Source organism: Podarcis liolepis (genome assembly GCF_965112155.1).
Source record: "Podarcis liolepis genome assembly, chromosome: 8".
Classification (NCBI taxonomy): Eukaryota; Metazoa; Chordata; class Lepidosauria; order Squamata; family Lacertidae; genus Podarcis; species Podarcis liolepis.
The window spans coordinates 83,533,163-83,552,872 of NC_139560.1; the positions used below are offsets into that span (position 1 = coordinate 83,533,163).

Consider the following 19,710-nt stretch of genomic DNA (forward strand, 5'->3'; position numbering starts at 1 on the left):
GCAGATAGGCTCTGGTTCAGGTGATAGGGATGGGAGAATGCTCTCGCCATCCCTATGTGAAGGGTATTCCATTAGAGGAATCCAGGGACTTGATGGTTTGGGCAACCCCTGTGAGGGGGTTGTGCCCGTGCCTGAGTCCAGGAGGACATTTGGGTGGCGGAGATAGCCTGTTCCCGGCTTTCTGCTTATCCAGGTGTTCACCCTTGGCTGACCTATTCTAGTGCCCTGGGTCAGCGCTACTTGCAAGGGTGCAGGGAGCTAGTCAAACCAGAGCCTATGCAACCACTCACTTGCTGTAATCAATAAAGTTGTGGCCTAAATTCTGCCAAAAACCAAACCAAAATTTGAGTCTTGTCTGAATTTAAGGGGGAGGTTTAAAGGTCTGAACACGCAAATACAGACAACCAGCTTGCCATGCGATAAGGATTTGTACAATGGCTTTGCTGGGTTGTCTGCAGAGCCAGAAGTAGAAATCTTGGCACCTGAGATTTGGCAACATGAAACATGCCCTTTATGACATAAATAATCCCCAGATGAAGAGTGGTATAGAATCAGAGAATCTTAGAATTGTAGAGTTGAAAGGGACTCCTGCTACCTGTTGTAACAAATCACATCATAAAGCCTTGCGGAAGACACACAGTTTACCCATGACAGAAATTATCTTTCTGCCTCATTCAGCCGTAGACTTCTCACGTGTAAGGAAACACACAAGAGAAGCAGAGGTATGCTGCCATCAGCACGTGATTTAGTGACCTCCATGCTTTCGAGGGTAAAGATCAGAAACAGGGAGCCTTCTCTACTCATGGAGTCTTCCCACACAATTATAAACCCTGCTTCTGAAAAATATATTGGCTCCGCCCAGAGACGTATGTGGAAGCAAGATGGGCAAGGTACCACTGGACACCATTAAGGAAAATTTCAAAATATAATTCATCCAGACTTTTTATTCTGTCTCTAACCTAACGGGATGCTGAGTATTGACATACAAAGCAGCCTGCTGTTGTTTTTCTACAGGGAAATACAGATTTTTCCAGATACCGCGAAAGCTTGCGGCCCTCCCACTTCCCAGTTGCATTTTTTACAAAAGTTATATGTGCGTGTGTGTGTGTGCACTCAGTGTTAACGGAGCAGTTCAAGAGAATGTAAAAGCTTTTAGTCACTTTCCTTTCTGTTTTCTGCAGCTTTGTGACAGATGTTGTGGACCTCTATTACGATAGCGAAGAGATGGTTTGTGAAGACGTAGAACTCCAGGCCTTTGTGAAGGACGTCTATGTTTATGGGTTGAGAGGAACCAAGGCTTCAGGTGAGATCTGCTAGCCAGATTCTCTGTCCTGTGGCATTGCTGGCTAATGAACAGAAATGCATTCCTCCTTTGATCTGAAGCTGAGAGATGTAAAATTTCCAGCAAATGAATCCATTCCTCTCCTGGAATAAATGGAAATTTGGAAGACAATCTGAAATGTATGCAATGCTTTCTTATCACCCCATTCAAAAGTTACAGAAAATAAGATATTAATAACAAAAGAATAGGCACGACAAGCAAAAAAATTACTGTTAGCACAAGCGTTTCTCAATATATCACATATGTGCTCTGAACTTCACTTGTAAAATAAATATGAGCATTGCCATAATTGATAAAGTATCTGCTAATCTCTTGAAAAAAATACAAAAAATTCATTAATTGTGTTCTACCATTTACTTGCATTAGGGACATTTTTATTCATGCCTATTCTAGCCACTATAATAATGTGTGATAAAAGTTAACATCAATAATTTGGGCTTTTTAAAAAAAGTGAATGAAAACATTTTAAGATCCAAGTCAAATCGATATATTGTTGATATCAATCCAGATCTTTCTTTCTTTCTGCATTCAAATTTTATTTATTAATCAGGTTGAAAGCAGCATAGGGTTGGACACTAGCAATGAATTTAGTGCAAAACATTTAAAGAATAGGAAAATTTCCATAATCTGGTAGGCTGGTTTATATGTATTATTTTGTAATAAATTAGCTTAATCATAGGGTCCAGGGTCCAGGTAAGTTCATATGGAGAAAGGTGGTTCTTGAGGCATTGCAGTCCTGAGCCGTTTAAGGCTTATAGGTCAAAACCAGCATCTGAATTGGGCCTGGGAGTTAATTGGCAGCCAGTGCAGTTGGACCAGGATTCTTGCCCCAGTGAGCAACCTGGCAACTAGCTGAAGCTTCTGAACTGTGTTCCGAGGCAACCCTATGTATAGCGCATTTCAGTAATCCAGCCTAGAAGTTACCAGAGCATAGACAACAGAAGTTAGGCTGTCCATGTTCAGATAGGGGGGCAGCTGGGCTACCAGCCAAAGCTGATGGAAGGTAATCCACACCACTGAGGCCACCTGAGGCTCAAGCAACAGAAAAGGATCCATAAGTAGCCCCAACCTTTGTAGCTGCTCCTTCAGAAGGAGTATAACCTAGGACCCTCATACTTACTGGACCGCCTCTCCTGGTATGTCCCACAGAGGACCCTAAGGTCCATGAATAATAATAGCTTGAGGTCCCGGGCCCTAAGGAAGCCAGACTATCCTCCACCAGGGCCAGGGCTTTTACAGTGATGGCTCCGACCTGGTGGAACGCTCTGTCCCATGAGACTAGGACCCTGCAGGACTTGATCTCCTTCTGCAGGGCTTGTAAGACAGAGCTATTCCGCCTGGCTTTCAATTGGAATTAGCCTGATCCTCTCTTCCCTTTCCCCTTTCCTCTTCTATGAAGACACCCTTTCTGGGACCCCACATTTGAATTCTTCCCTGTTCCTCTTGCTGGCCCTAGTAGGACCAACTTGGCCAGTTAGCCCTGGTGATCATTTGATGTCTACTGACTGGGTTTTTTGTTTTCCCCCAAAATGACCCCTGAATTTTTGAATTTTATTGATATTGATGCTGCATTTTATGTTGTATTTTATGTTGTTTTATACTGTTTTTAAGTTGCATTTTAATCAATGTTTTATATTTGCTGTTAGCCGCCCTGAGCCCAGTTTTTAAATCGGGAAGGGCAGGGTATAAATAAAAATTTATTATTTATTTATTATCAAGAGCAGACAAGCTCCCCTTTCATCTGGTCTCATCTCATGGGACAGTGAAAAATAAATGTTGTGTTTCCAGGTGGAGGAGAATTCAGAAAAGTTCCACAGCCTTCCTTTAGTTTATTAATTACTAATATTACTACTACTACTACTACTACTACTACTCTTATTAATTTAACTCTTTCTTCTTTCAGGATTTCCTAAGACAATAAAGACACGCCAGAAGCTGTCAGAATATCTTACCATAGTGATCTTTACAGCATCTGCACAACATGCAGCAGTAAATTTTGGTCAGGTACAGTTTATCTGGAAGCAATTCTGTCCTTGAAGTGGGTTTACACACCAGTCCAGCCAGTCTGATAAAGAAATATCAACAATGAGAATGGTGGGGTCACCTGAGTGCCTGTTAAAAGGCATAGAGCAGCCTAACCAAATTTTTGTCTTCCAGGTGATTTGGACGCGGGTAGCTCTGCAGTCTAAACCACTGAGCCTAGGGCTTGCCAATCAGAAGGTCGGCAGTTTGAATCCCTGTGACGGGGTGAGCTCCCGTTGCTCAGCCCTAGCTCCTGCCCACCTAGCAGTTCAAAAGCACATCAAAGTGCAAGTAGATAAAGAGGTACCGCTCCGGCGGGAAGGTAAACGGCGTTTCTGTGCGCTGCTCTGGTTCGCCAGAAGCGGCTTTGTCATGCTGGCCACATGACCCGGAAGCTGTCTGTGGACAAACACCAGCTCCCTTGGCCTATAGAGTGAGATGAGTGCCACAACCCCAGAGTCGTCCGCGACTGGACCAACGGTCATGGGTACCTTTACCTTTAATAGCAGTTCTGTCCCCAAACATTTGGCGGGCACCAGTCTTGAGAAAGCTAGGAATGGCGTAAAGGAAACAAAACAGCACCTGTGTGACCATCCTATCCTAAAAACACGTTAACAAGGTCTTTCTTTAAAAAAATAAGTCTTCTTTCGTAATGCCTAAAACCTATTCACCAACACCACCATTCAAGTATCTAGCAGTGAAGTTGAAAGACGTTCCCTCTTCAAGCCCACCTGAGCTTCAACTTGAATTGAAGGAGGTTGGGCGGGGAGGGATCCTGCTAGCAGTTAGCCCTGGTGTCAGCTTCAAGAAAAGCACCAGCAAGGGCGTCTGAGTGCTGAAAGCCAGCTTTACTTCCCAGCCCAGCAACTTTGCTGCTTGGTGGACAATTTGGCCTGGCATGGGCTTGGCCAATGAAACGCTTAAATCATAGCTGAAGAGGTTCACACTGAATGTTAAGATCAGTAAGCCATAGTTAAAGCTGTGTTCAAATGGAATAATAAGTCACAGGCTGTTAATTCACTCTTATTTAAACCACAGTTTAACATGATATGTGAACCAGGTCAGAGGCATACCAGACTGAGGAGGAGAGAAAACAAAACAAAAGGGAGGAAGGAGGGATTGCAGTAGATTAGAGATAATCCGACTGCAGTTTCACCAGAGAATAAAGGGAAGACTTTGGAAATGCTCGGAATTGAGATGTGGTGAGGGCAGAGGAGGGCCAAAGTTTGCACATCTGTGAAGTACAGGAAACCACGGTATTTGCAACAGTTAACATAACAGTTTTGAGAAGATGAGAAATGAGGATGGCTGCCCCCATCAACATGCATATTTCTGCACCCATCACCTTGAAATATACTTGGACTCCTGTAGTGATTTCATGCTCTTTATTGCAGCTTGTAAAACAGTGATTGAATTTCCCCCCAAACCTCAGGCTTTTATATACATTATTTACACAATGAGTCCCGTCTGATTGGCTGATTCTGCTTTCTTCCTGGAGCCTGATTGGTCTTTTCCTGCAGGCCAATCAGTTGTTGCATTCTAGGATCCTACCCGCCTATTGTTCTAGGATCCAAGCTTAGTATGTAACACACCTGTTTATATTTTGGAAAATACCTCACGTATTGGTATATCATGTTATATATAGCAGTTCACGTAGAGTTCTGTTTTAGGTATCTGCGCTTTATGCTTTTCTTTTGATGCATAAAATCAGCTCACCATGTGAACTGAAACTGCTGTGAAAGGGCAGGTTGCCGAATCGCAATTCTCAATTGATGCTAAACTTGTTATTCTCTTGGAGGTTACCCATTTTCTCTTTAGGCATTATTTCCCCTAAAGATAATCTGCTAATCTGGGGCATTATTTTCAGCTATTTAGGCTAGTGGCTGCTGCCGGCTCTTTACATTGGTGGGACACAGGATAGCTAATGATAGGTAGTTGGCTGCAGTTCTGAACACGCTTCTATAAAATAAAGTTCCACTGGATGCAGTGGGAGTTACTTCTGAGTAAATGCATAGGGTTGTGTTGTAGTCACAGCTAAGTCACATTTCAGCAGTATGCCTGCTCTTTACAGATTGTGTCAGTACATCCTTCCAATAGAAAAACCATCGTAAACAGTTATTTTACAACACAAAGCCCAATCCAAAGCAGGTTTAGTCAGCCCTACTGAATACATAGGACTTGCTCCAAAGAAAGTGTATTAGACATTAGGGTTTTTTACTCCCCACTCCCTCCACCGCCTTTAATACCAGCCTGACATCAAAGAGTAAGTCACGGGGGACACAAAAAACAGTGCCCCATTCCAGACTCTGGACTAAATTTCATGACTTTTCAGTTATGACTTCTTATATTAGCTCACCCTGCAATAACAAAGAGGAAGTGGAAATGAGAATCCTGTCTCCTCCTTCCAGCTGCAGCCCTCAAAAACATGTTCCAATGTGGGATTATGCTACATGGGACTGAAGTTCCAGTGAAAAACCCTTTTTGTATAAACAGGAGTGTCTTCCAGCCACACAAGCACCCTCTATGTTTCAGAGAGATTCCTATATCTTACTGGCTCTGTCCTGTTATTTCCCAGTACGACTGGTGTTCCTGGATTCCTAACGCCCCTCCCACGATGCGTCGCCCACCCCCTACAGAAAAGGGGAGCGTCACCATTGAGTATATTGTTGAGAGTTTACCGGATAGAGGGCGCTCTTGTTGGCATCTTGGTGCTGTTTGGGCCTTGAGTCAGTTTCAAGAGAACGAAGTAAGTGAAACTTCTAAGATATTCCCCTCATATATCTCAGTCATAATGCATGAGGCCAAAGCTGCAGGTCAGTGCTTAGCTTGGAAATCCATGTTTTTCCATAGTGCTTTCAGAGCATTTTGATGAGTTGTCAAAAATTTGGGGCCTGTTAACATTTCCCGTAAACACACTTCTGGACAGCTCTAACTGCAGGAACTGAAAGAAGCTTTAGTTTTTGCCAATCCCTATGGGGGTGGTGCTGTGGGTTAAACCACAGAGCCTAGGGCTTGCCGATCAAAAGGTCAGCGGTTCAAATCCCCGTGACAGGGTGAGCTCCCGTTGCTCGGTCCCTGCTCCTGCCAACCTAGCAGTTTGAAAGCATATCAAAGTGCAAGTAGATAAATAGGTACTGCTCCGGCGGGAAGGTAAACGGCATTTCCGTGCGCTGCTCTGGTTCGCCAGAAGTGGCTTAGTCATGTTGGCCACATGACCCGGAAGCTGTACGGCGGCTCCCTCAGCCAATAAAGCGAGATGTGCACCGCAACCCCAGAGTCGGTCATGACTGGAAATACTTTATTGTCACTCGTACAACTTGTACACAGTGAGATTACACAAGCACCCCCCACTCAGCTCTCTTAGTCTTAATTCTTAATTTACTGACGCACACCCACCAAACCCGAAAGTCAGCTGCCCTGTTGTTATCTTTTCATTCAGCAGCCTAACAGCCAACGGATAGAAGCTGTTCTTTACCCTGTTGGTGCGACTAATATTTAATACTAAATATATTAAATTAAATATATAATTAATATTTAAATATCATCTTTGCTCACTAGACGAGGAAGGGTCTATTTTTGCAGTGTCTCAAAATTAGCTGCATTATTTCTTTTAGACATTTCCCAACAGATACGTTTTGTGACTTCTTCTCCAACTAGGTGTTTCTGGGGATGTATCCAGATGAACATTTCATAGAGAAGCCAGTGAAAGAGGCCATGAGGAAATTCCGCAAGAATCTTGATGAAATTACCAGTTGCATTGCTGAGCGGAACAGGAACAAAAAACTCCCCTACTATTATCTTTCCCCGGATCAAATACCTAACAGTGTGGCTGTTTGAATTAGCCTTTTCGAAGGCATGAAAAGGCAGTGAACCGGAGTGACAATCATGGCAAATTATCTGCAAGCAAATCAGCTGGCTTCAAACCAAATTGGGTCTTATTTTGTACTAGATACTATTGTAGTTTTAAGTTTTCTTTGAATATCTATCCCTCATATATAATTAGTTGATACCGTGTTACTGTTCGATAATAATTTTTATAATTGTCAGGAAATACAAAACCTTAAGGAACATTTTTTACCTTAAAAAGAGAACCTTTACCAATGGAGAAACTCTATTCCACACATTTGTGGTCAGAACACCTCTGTTTTGGAAGCTGTTACCCCGTTTTCAGTAAGTTTTTGTTTTTAGGAACCGAGTGAATGTATGATTTCCATAAGGAATGTTTGTTGGCTGGTCTGGTTGTTTTTACAGGAGCTCACCAGCAATTTAAAAATTGCTTTTGTTGGGGTTCAGAGCAACAGATGAAGACATTAAGGATGGTCTGGGGGACATGGAACTGGGGAAGATTGAAGCCAAAGGAGTGTCTGAGCAGAAGCTTGACCCTACCTCAGATTTCCATGCCACCCAAGGACCCACAATATTATCTGAGGCAGAAGGACGAGTAGCAACATAAGTTGCTCCCTTCATTTGCCATCAGAAAGAAGAACCCCAGATCATCACACACACACACACACACACACACACACACACACACACAGCAGTGTTGTGCTTCCTTTAAGGGAGCGGGAGCTGCAAGAGTCCAGTTGGAGGTTGACCTTTGTAAGGTGAGCAGGCTGGACTTGGGAGATTTCAGCAGATTTTGAGCTGAGCTCCGCTTGCTTTGGATATGCACACAGGCTTTCGAATGGGGTCAGTCACGTTTTTAACGACCCCCTTCAAATGCTTGTGACATTCCTGGTTGTCGTTTTTATAATGATAAGAATACTTACAAGTCTCATACATGCCCAGTTTGGGGGGGGGGGTGTCTACCAGTTACCTAGCAGGAAACAAGGTCTCATTATCTCCCCAAGTCAGAAGAGTGGTACTATTGGTCCTTGACCAACCACAATATAATATATAAATACCAGCTTTCATTGGAAGGTTGTGTGAAAGATTTTACAGCTTCCTTAAGCACTTTGTTGAACTGCTTCTGTGATTCCTTAACATGTAAACAAAAATCCTTCCTTACATGTTCAATGGATAAAGTGGATTATTATGTCCCCACTTTCCTGTTTGTTCTGTGAAAGATTTTACAGCTTCCTTAAGCACTTTGTTGAACTGCTTCTGTGATTCCTTAACAGGTAAACAAAAATCCTTCCTTACATGTTCAATGGATAAAGTGGATTATTATGTCCCCACTTTCCTGTTTGTTCTGTGAAAGATTTTACAGCTTCCTTAAGCACTTTGTTGAACTGCTTCTGTGATTCCTTAACAGGTAAACAAAAATCCTTCCTTACATGTTCAATGGATAAAGTGGATTATTATGTCCCCACTTTCCTGTTTGTTTGGTTCTGAAGTATTTAAAATAATGTAAAAACAATGTCATTCTTATTCGGCATGCAAAAGCTTTGTGTTTTTAAAAAGATGAGGTAGCTGGTCCTGAAATGCACTTATTTACTAAATCGGGAAAGGATTGATAAAATATCAGAGCAGCCCAAGCCCTGGCATAATAGTGACAGCCCATCACAGAGTACTGCACACAGAAGCCCTGCCAGTCATGCCAGCTGGGGCAGAAAGGGCAGGCAAAACATTGGAGCTGGCCTAGCAATGGGACCCAATGCTATCCAGGGGTGGATCCTGAGCTGGATCAGCCCCCGCCCCCCCAAATACCATTTGGGGGCTGCCTGTGCGCTGCTGTCACTGGCAGAAAGCCTACTACTGGTGGTTACTGCCTCCTGCCCACACTTTTGAGCTGGTTGAACAGAGAGCTTTATGCCAGTGGAGTAATGCGAATGTCTATCTGTGGGCAGAGGCTGGTGGAGGGAGACAGGGCGGATTAGGAGTTTGAATCTGAATTAAATGATTCTGCTGGAAACCCACTAATTCTAGTTGACATACTGTTGTATAATGCAACGGTGATACGAAATTCGAATCTTTGCGAACAGTGGCGTAGCGTGGGTTGTCAGCACCCGGGGCATGGCAAGTAATTTGCGCCCCCTAACCTGTGGATTTGCGCCCCCTAACCAGTGGATTTGCGCCCCCTAACCCTAACCCCCAGATGTTGCGCCCGGTGCGGCCGGCCCCCCCTGCACCCCCCACGCTACGCCACTGTTTGCGAAGTGCATAGATTTAGTTAGTGCATTGCACATTGCCTGCATGTCTGCTTGGAAGTAAAACCCATCACAGCCTGTGACTCCCTCCTTTGGCAATCTACCCAATGGTTGCCATCAATTTGATTTGAAGTAATTTTTTAATGAAATGATTTTAAAATGTTGTCTTATTTTATTGTTGTTAGCCGCCCTGAGCCCGGCTTCGGCTGGGGAGGGCGGGATATAAATAACAAATTACTTTTATTATTATTATTATTATTATTATTATTATTAAGCTCAACTGGTTTTATTCCAATGTAAATTCACATAGGATTGCAGTCTAAATTGTTTTACATGAAAATTATGCAGGGTTTTGATAGTGTGAGAGATGAGCACCACTTCCTATTTTTCAGATAACTAAAAGCTCATCAGTTTTCTGTTCACCACAGATTTTTGCTGACTGCAAAAATCATAAGAACTTTTGCTTATCCAACGACTTCCTCTTCCAAGATATCATAGTTTCAGTTCCACAATTGCTAAAATAAGATCACTAATCTATTTCAAGCCTTCTTAGCAGGTCCCAATTCCATTGCAATCTTGTTGCTCAAATTCATTTTTATCACAATTATCCTCTTTTTCAAAATTTGAGTAATTTGGGGTCCCCCCCAAAAAACCTGGTTAATCAACTTCTATAGTATATTAAATAACACTGAGATTTCAATATTTCACCAGGTGCTTCATGCTTCCTTTGCTATCATTAGAACACAGTCCTTCACAAACGAACCATGGTAAGGAAGGCATTAGGATTTTCTTTGGAACATTTCCAATAGGTAGTGCTCGCTGCCATCGCTGTGAATTGACCAGCATTGGATCTCCTATTTTGGTATGGAAACGCAGGCAAACAGGCAAAATGTAATGTAGTAAACCAACATTTAAGCACATTCAGCCTAAAACCACATCCCTTCAAGTGCAGGAAAGGAAGGCAAACCCCAGCCCTCAAGTTCCCCAGAAGCTGAGCAGCTGAGCAGAACTCTAAGCAACCCTTGGAGGTGACACCATCTTCAACAGAACAAGGGCAATTGTGGTGGGAAGCTGGTTGGTTAAAGTCCTTCAGGAGAAAGATTCTCTCTTCCTCTGTTTTGTATTTTAAAAGGAGACTAGTTGTCTGAAAATAGCGATGAGCTCAGCATGTTTCCAAGACCACATCCCCCCCCCAATATATTTTATGCTTGATACTGTTACGGCTTTAAGGTGTTTTTAAAAATAGTAAAGTGGGTTATAAATGATATTAAATAAACAAACAGCATTTTATTCCTGTGCCGGTGTGACTTTTCACTCTTTTCGTAGCTTGTATAAAACTGTTTAGGACTGCCTCAGGCCATTTTCCAGTTTGCTCTCTAGCCATTCCAACTGAAATTGATTTTTTAAAGGCTTAAAACAATAATCACAGGGTATCAAATTCCTTTCCTTTACCCTGATCACCTGTGCAGCAAACCAGAAGAATCTGAGTGGCTTCCCCACCCATCCTTTTCCCATGCATGCCTCCTCCTTGACCTCTCCCAGCCCTTCCCGTTCTCCTAGCCCTTTTCCTCCCAGTAATAACATCCTGAGACCCATAGCACGCCATTCCCTCTGCATCCCTTGACTTCTTTGGCAGAAGGATTCTTGCTGCTCTGCATGGTGAGTAGAAAGCCCTTTGTTCGTGTGGCAAAAGGGGTTTGTGCGTGGTCTACCTAGAGATTATCTTGTGGCTGGTTACAACCCCCCAGGAGTCAATTTGGGAGCCGTACACAAAAAAAATTCACAAAATTCCAGCAGGCCCCTGGTCCCGCAAAAAAGTTGAGGACTCCTACTCTAGTCATTTCTCTAGCAATTTATTGACGATAGCAATTTTGAATCAGTTCTGTCTTGGCTTCAATTTCCAGAAATGTCTGGTTTCCAGTGTTTTTAGCCAATGGCCATTACAATGCAACTCCAGAGCAAAAATTTAAGCTGTCAGCCCTTAAAATTGCAAAGTTCCCCAAATCATTCAGGATAAAATCACAGATTTATGAATAAGTGTTTTTAGAGATCTTTAGAAGTTAATGCACCAGATATCAGGGCAACTATGCGGGATTCTAAATAGTATTATGTAGGAACTTATTTTACATTACAGACGTACCTTGGAAGTTGAATGGAATCCGTTCCCGAAGTCCATTTGACTTCCAAAACGTTCAGGAACTGAGGCACTGCTTCCGATTGGCTGCAGGAGCTTCCTACAGCCAATCAGAAGCTGTAGAAGGCCTGCTGGGTGTTTGGCTTCCAAAACAACATTCAAAAACCAGAACAATCACTTCCGGTTTTTGATCGTTCAGGAGCCGAAACATTCGGCAACCAAGCCATTCGAATTCCAAGGTATGACTGTGTATCCAGTTTATCCAGAGCTACTCCAGTTGCTGCACCATATAAAAAGCAAGAGACAGTTTTAGCAACAATTTTTTTATTGTCATTTCTAACAAATGATGACCTAAGGGTCACAATAAAGTGTCTTTATAGCATCCAATGAATGGGCAGGTAACATTTTAATTGCTTCCTAATGGGTGTGTGCCACAGGGTGTTTTCACAAAAATGAAGCAACACCGTTTGACCATTCGGGATCCACTTATGCCTTTTAAGAAACACAACCACTTTGTTCTTATTACAGTATAAATCTTCCTGCTTACAATAAATTTCAGATTGGAGAAGGAATCTTCTCCATTAGAATGTTTCGATTATCAATTGAGGGGAGTCAGGGAGAGAAGAGAGTTATTGTATGAGGGTTATTACATAAAAACAGTAGTGGGGACAAAATACAACACTGTTGTACTCCCTTTATGTAAAGATTGAATATAAAAGACAGCCTGCAAGTGCAGTTCAAATTTTTGCATCATTCTAAGGAACAACAGCCATTTGTCATTTATCCAGTGAATTGCCTGTAATGTTTCCCCCCAAAGTCAGATGAGAGTTCAACAAATGCAACACGCAACTTTTTTTTGGTGGACTGCTAATGGACTTTTGTAAAACGTCGTCATTGATCAATTGTACTATTCAGAAAGCCAGCCTGGATTGGCTACAGGACTGAGGACCACCTCCTCTTTAATCTATTGTTCTAACTTACCTAAAAGATGTCATGCATATATATATATTGGTGGGAACAAGACAAATTAGTGGGTGACACCCCACCTGCCTTTCTTAAAAGATTGGAACTAAAATACTTGATGTTGAGAAATACATGTCCTTCGTATTCAAGGAACAGTCAGTACCACCAGTCCTATCAGTTTGCAACAGGTCTCAGAGCAGGCATGCAAATCTCTGCCCCATGGCCAAACCAAACCTGCCAAGGCCCCAGGTCCAGCCCCCAGCTGGCTGTGAGGCCCTGGGGAGCTTCTACACCAAACCCCTTGCCAGCCCTGAGCTTGGCATTTGGGAAGAGCAAATGACTCTCCTATGCGGAAAGAATTACTCATTCCGTTCTGCATCTTTTGAACATCCCCTCTGTATTCTGGGAAAAAAAATAAAACAAGACTTGTAAAACAATCCATTAGTAGTTAATTCCAATTTTTTTAATGATAGAAAACTGTAAAATTGCATATCTTTATAACTCACATTGTGTCATCTTTTGTATTCCCAAACCTTGTAAGACTCTTGCTGCGTAATAAGCTTGTTTGGTAATCTGTATCATTATTGCTTGCCTGCCTCTCACAGTATGTTAAAAGTATGAAAAGATGCAATAGAATTTATTCAGGCTCATGATTTTTCTTTAAAACTCTTCCACTTTGTTTTTAGCTAGGCAATCTTTGTCAGTGCCAAAACCTTTTGTCCAAGTGCACTTATAGTACATTCTTCAATGCAGGAAAATATAACATACAGTGCAGATAAGGAATTCGAAGGAAACCCAGCTGAATAAATAACAAAGGGAGTGATGCTAATATCTTAAACTTATAACATAAATGAATATGAGATTGAATATTTTGGAGGCTTAGTAACATTTCAAGAAGTTCATGATTTAGCTAGGCCAAATACTTGGGGGGGGGGGGGCGTTGTCAAAGGAAGGGACATCAAACTGCAATCTTAAAGTATTATGTTTAGAGCAATCTGTACAGTAAATTAGGTTCCTTCCACCAGAAGTCCCTGGCCTTTGCATCATGAAAAGTGTCTTACTGTTATAGCACGGCTTCTTCTCTTGTCCACTGCGACAGCTCAGAAATGTCATTTTGGAAAAGGCTCTTTATAGAAAGGGCTCTTTAATAATCTTTGAAAATAATGCTTGCTATTTTAAAGTGCACCGCTTTTCATGAACACAGTCTCTCAAGTCTTTTTTCTTTAAACACATTTTGTCAGAACTCACACTGAAATTCAGGCGGGTACACTTCCATCATGGGAGATCTTACAGCAGAAGCATGATGGGCACTGCAAAGATTACTGAAGCAGTGGTGCTAGGAAAGGAAAAGCCTTTTAGCTGTTGGCAGTCAGACGACCTGCTTTTCTGCCCCACGGAAGCCCCTCTCTAAAACTAAACATTTGCCCTGTTTTTAAGAGCAGGTAAAATTTGTTCGCTACAATGTTCTTTCCCTATTTTCTCAACTAGAAAAAAGATATACCTTAAAATTCAGTAGGCTGAAACTCTTCACAAGTGATATGTTTAGAATTATTGTTCGAGTAAAAATTAAGGCACTTTGCATGGAATCCTAAGGGCCCCTAGGACAAATCAGATCAACTCCTCCTATGCTGGAGACAGAGCTCTGATGTCAGAAGCAACCTCCCAACTTCTGGCTCCTCCAATGCCCTGGCCAAGCCATCGTTGGAGATCCAACATCAGCAGGGCCAACCAAAATGGAGAGCATTTGAAGGCCCACTGCCCCCCTGACACACACCCAAACTGGAGATATCCAGCCACGCTCTTGAGTAATATAACCACTTTCATATTCCCCTCCCTCCCCATCTTTGGACTGCACTACAATTAAGATTTCATAAATTTACAAAGCAATACGATGTTAAATACTAAATCATACACATGTCATGGTCTTCATAGTAAACAGTAAAGTACATTTAAGTTTGATACAAATAAGTTCACAGTCACTGGTTTTGTTTATTACATTAACTAATGATGTTGGTCTAAACACCTTTGTTAGAGAACTTTGATTTGCAAAAGTTCTTTGGAAATAAATCAGAAGTTTATAGAAAATGTTGAAACAGTCAAAATGGAAAACAGAGTTGTATGTGGCCACATGGACCAATGTATTTTTCAAGTTATTTTAAAGGATCCTATCCCCTTTAGGAAGTGTGATCAGCTGATCAAAACAACCAACATCACTTTATGAATTCTTGTTAAATGTTCTACTTGAAATTCCCAGGTGGAAATAACAGAAAACATACATATAAGCAGCATCCCAAGGCCTTCAAAATGCAGCATCAAAATTCCCTTTGCAATTCTCTGTATAAGAAATTAGTCTATTGACTGAGTCTTCGCTCTTCAGACAAGCAATTCAAAACACTGAAATGAGTCTACATTTAATCTATGGTTATATCAATTTTTCCTTGTTACAAAACTCAAATGTGCAATATTCCCAGAAAAAAATATACTCCTGGAAAAATGCCCAGAGAACTTGTAGTGTTAGGCTTAAGAATGTTTGTAGATTCTTAATATAAACCATGTCTCCTTTTTGTTGTTTTAAGGCAAGTGGTTAGCTCTATGTTGCAACTGAGTCTTGATTAAGTCAAAGGAACAAACCGAAAAGAAATTATTTAATTTTTCAAAAATAAAATAAAAACAATTAAGGGAGCAATCCTAGGCTCCCTGAAAGGGTGGCAAAGGGGTCGTAAGATGCTGTGGACCTCTGGGACCAGAGACAGTCTGCTGTAAACTTTGCAAGTGTGATGGTGAAAATCTATGTTGTTGTCACTGCTCTGATTATGACTGAGCAAAGATCAGCAGTTGCTGGATGTGTGACCAGGGAGTTTGTGGGTCTGCAGGATAATATGGCTACTTCTTCCCCTGGCACTCCTCCAAAAAGGTCCTTAAGTGCTGGTGCAGTTAATTCTGTCCCACTGGCTGCAATGGGAGGGAACAAAATGAAAAAGAAAGGGAGGTGTGAACCACACCACTTCCTGCTCTGGTTGCCACAGATCTCTCTCCCTCGATAGGCAGGATTGCTCCCTTAAAGTGCTCTATGCTTTGGAACCTCTTTTTTCCTGTTATAATATTCAGCAACATCTCACAGCTGGAACTTAAGCAGATTGCTTGAGGTATTTTAGAACTACATTAAGACTTGCAGGCTTACAAGTGGTGGTGGTGGTGGTGAGCCGGCTTCCTGATATGCTTGTTTTGTGTTTGCAGGAAGTAAGGATGGAGAAACCTGTAGAACTGGTGCCTAAGTGGACCAGGACTGGTTCCTAAGTGGATTCGATCAGGGAGGCTCACGACGCAGTTTTTTTTTCATTTTGGAATGTGCAGCCCTGCAGGTCTCATAATAATAGGGTGGTCTGCGGACTCCAGTGCTGCCTCTAGCAGTTTTTCCTTTTAGAAGTTTGCTTCTCCAAAATCAGAGCTCCAGAAGTCTTCCAGATGCTCACAGCTTAGATCAGCTCCTGTGATGGGGTTTTGACATTGTGTGCGCCCAACAGAGCAAGTCTCCTTCTGAAGAGATGGAACCTGTTGACGCTCCAGCACCATGAGGGGACTGTACTGGGCAGGGGGAGGGGGCTGTCGCATGGAAAAGCTGGGACAGCCAAACTTTCCCCCCTCCCTCTCAGAGCGACAGAAAGCCACCAAGTCCTGCTGCTCTCTATTCGACTCAAAACACACCACAGTATGAAGCCCCCAAACGAGGTGCTCTACGCTGCGAGTGGCTGGAAGACTTCTGGAGTTTTGCAAAAGGGATTTTTGGGGGAACAGATTTGAGGCTGGAGCCCTCAGACAGCTTTTTAAGTACTTTTATTTCTCGAACAGAGATTTTAAAGGATGGGGTGGACTTAGTTGCATCCCCGAGTAGTCTGTAATGGGTCTGTCCATCCCTTGCAAGGAAGTTTTTCTTTTTACGTAGCTGGGAAGCATTCAGACATATCATTTATAGATAAAGATGGCATGCTTTAGCTCCTAGAGGTCGCTTTTGGTTGTTTCGCGCAGTAATGGTTGCTTCATCAGTTCTTACATGGCCCTGGAATAGCGGAGGATGGTTTTTTTGGGGGGACGGGGGAAGTAGGCTCCAAAAACTGACAATTCTTTACAGAAGACAAGGACATTTCACCTCATTTACAAATCTTGCAATCAATCCTGTATTTCTTTCAGGTCAGTTTGAGATTTGCAACCCTGGTAATGTGTTTATTAAGTGCAAAAGAAAAAAAGCTGCACCAGCTCCACCTTTGCTGATTTTGAGCTGCTGAGCAGGGTAAACAATGCTGGTGCAGATCTTCATGGAGGGAAATATGCTAGATATGAAGAATGTTTGCCCTGGAGTCTTCAGGCTCTGTATAATGTAAACTGCTCATTTCTGCATGATGACTCGCAAGCATATCTGTATTTTCAAGATTTGGTTCAATAAGCACGGGTTTTTCAAATATGTTCTTTTTGCTTGTTTCTGGACAGTTCTGAACATATATAACACGGTTGTAAGCCTTAAGTCTTTTCCAAAGCTGTATGTAGACTTTGCACTGAACATACATGAACAAAATTCCTCCAGTGAAACCAATAGCTACCACTACTAGTTTAGTCCAAAATGGCCACTCTAGAATACCTAAAGGAAAGAAGATAAGAGGAAGTTTAAAGGGCTGGCATAGTGAGTCTCTGTTAACAAAAGATATAACCCACCAAAATGTTTAAATTCAAGGTTCTCTAGACTATGGGAACAGATTTATTGTAAGAGCTAAAAACATTGTGCAAACACGTAAGAGAAACTGCATTAAAACTGATAAAGAAAATTGTATATATATATATACACATTTGGCATAAATTCACTCAGCTTCTGCTATTTCTAAAGAGCAACAAAACATATTTCCCACCCTTCTCCCAAAGGGGCCTAGGGCAGCCCTAGTAAGCCAGTTAATATGTATAAGGTGGAATCAAATACCTGCTGGAAGTGTCAAGAGAAGGAAGGCACTTTTTTCAAATGTGGTGGCCATGTAACATAGCAAAAGTCTTCTGGGAAATGGTTTATAAAGAGTTGGAAAGAAACGTTGAAAATAACTTTTGTTAAAAAACCAGAAGCTTTCCTTTTAGGTGTAATCGGTAGAGAGGCACCGAAAGAATAGGAAATATATATATTTATGTATGCTACTACAGCTGCCCGAATGGTATATACCCAAAGATGGAAAGAAGCAGTTCCAATGAAAGACAATTGACAACTAAAACTGATGGGATACACAGAGATGGCAAAAGTTACCGGAAGAATTATAGATCAGGATGAGAGACATTTTTTTAACGGAATGGGGAAAGTATGCTGAATATATGAAGACCAACTTTAAGCAATTAAAAATGTTAACAGGATTGACATAAACACGTGCAGCAAGAAATATTTAAAAGGGAACATAAAGAATAAATTTGTAAATAGGTTTGAATTGGTTATGCAGTAAGAAAATGATATAAAATAAGGAACTGCAGAGAGAGGGAAGTTGAAGAAAACGTAGGATGAATTTGTTTAGATTTATTTTTTGTTGTTAATACATTGTAAAATGCAAAAATGCAAAATAAAGTACACAAGTACAAAAAATAGAAAAGATAATAATTAAAAAGTAATTAAATACTAATAGAATTCTAAAAATAAAGACCCATGAAAAATACAGGTAACAAGAAGTAGTCTCTTCTTAATGAAGGCAGATTGTGCCAAGATCCACTTCCTCTTTGCATGTGCAATGAGACCACATTTGTTGCACTATCTGCCGCTGAGCAAAGTTGAAGGAATCAGACAGTTTAGCACTTAGCATTTATTTCAAACTTTAAGCGTTAATCATAATTACTTGAATCAAGCTAATCTCATAAGTAATAGTTTGAAATCAGTTTGTTACAACTGACCATAGTTAAGATTTGCTGCATTTCAGATTCAAGGCATTACACCGTCACCGTGACTAACAATCATTGATAGCCTTTTCCTCCATGCATTTGTCTAATCCTTTTATAAAGCCATCCAAGCTGGTGGTCAGAGGGCCAGCTGAACTGAGCCTCTTGGTAACAACGCATTATTGCAAACCAGAAGCAACTCATCCTTTTGCCAGACTCGATTCCAAGAATAGCCGTAAAAAAGAACTACAGTACAAATGCTGTAAAAACTGGGCCAGCCTGCTTGTGAAGAGTGTCTTTAGCAGACATCAAGGAAAATTTAGCTGCTGACGTGACCGTGGCCTGTTGCATCTTCCACATCATCTGTGAGATGAAGGAGGACATTCTTCTGCAGAATCATCTCAACCTCTCTGGGCAGGGAGCAAAAGAAGATGAAGAAGTCATGCTTGCAGGCTGGGAACTAGTGACCGATACAGTCACTGTACAGAGATTTCCCTCATATGCTAGGTATCTGGGTTTCCAGCAGAGATGTTTCACAAATCCGTTCACCACAGGTCAGGCACCTTTTGGGGCTTCTAGACCATTTTCTAAAAACTTTATGGAGACGCGGACAGGTATCTTGTAGCAAGATATTATTTTGTTCCAGAGAACTGGGAGGAAAGGATTCTGGGAAATGGCAGCAGGCCTCTGTGGAGTGGAGTGCGCTAGAACTGAGGGAAGTTTTGGAAGTGTGTTTGGCAGCAGTGGTTGCATCTTCTGTTGTGTTTCTGCTGCCAGCCAATGGTAAATGAACTGGTGATGTGGTAAGGCAGCACCAGTTTTGGACTGCTACAAAGGCTTGTGGGGTATCAGAGGAGTACAAACAAAAGAGGCAGTCGCAACAGGAATTTTCATTACCATAAATATCCTGCTATTGGGAGAGTAAGGAAGGTGTTCCTTCTTATGCTTTGCATCTGCCTCTCACGCCAACAAGAGGCAGGGTCATCTTCCACTTTCGACTCCTCTGACTGGAGATGCTACCATCCAGCTAGACCAGACTAATCCTCTAAAATCTCTTAAGATTAACAAGACTTCTCAAGGCCTTAAGCTTTGTTTTTCAAAGTGTACCACTATACAAAGGCCTTCCAGGTGTTCCCATCGATTTTTTCCTCAAAGCAAAGAGGGCTTCAAAAACTGTGTCATTATCTAAGTTACTGCAGTCAGATATTTTCAGCCTCTGTGCCAGCGGTTCTCAACCTGTGGGTCCCCAGATGTTGTTGGACTACAAC

At 41.9% G+C, this 19,710-nt stretch overlaps 1 protein-coding gene across 1 annotated transcript in view; it reads left to right on the forward strand.

Moving 5' to 3' along the window:
* ALOX5 (arachidonate 5-lipoxygenase) overlaps positions 1-13,208 on the forward strand; it is a 43,626-nt gene extending 30,418 nt beyond the window's left edge. Inside the window, exons 11-15 of the mRNA XM_083519341.1 lie at positions 1,182-1,303; positions 3,246-3,346; positions 5,940-6,110; positions 7,022-9,287; positions 9,464-13,208. Of these exons, the coding sequence (XP_083375467.1) occupies positions 1,182-1,303; positions 3,246-3,346; positions 5,940-6,110; positions 7,022-7,201 (574 nt within the window). The 3' untranslated portion in view covers positions 7,202-9,287; positions 9,464-13,208. The remainder of the gene's footprint in view (positions 1-1,181; positions 1,304-3,245; positions 3,347-5,939; positions 6,111-7,021; positions 9,288-9,463) is intronic.
* Positions 13,209-19,710: the final 6,502 nt, after the last annotated feature.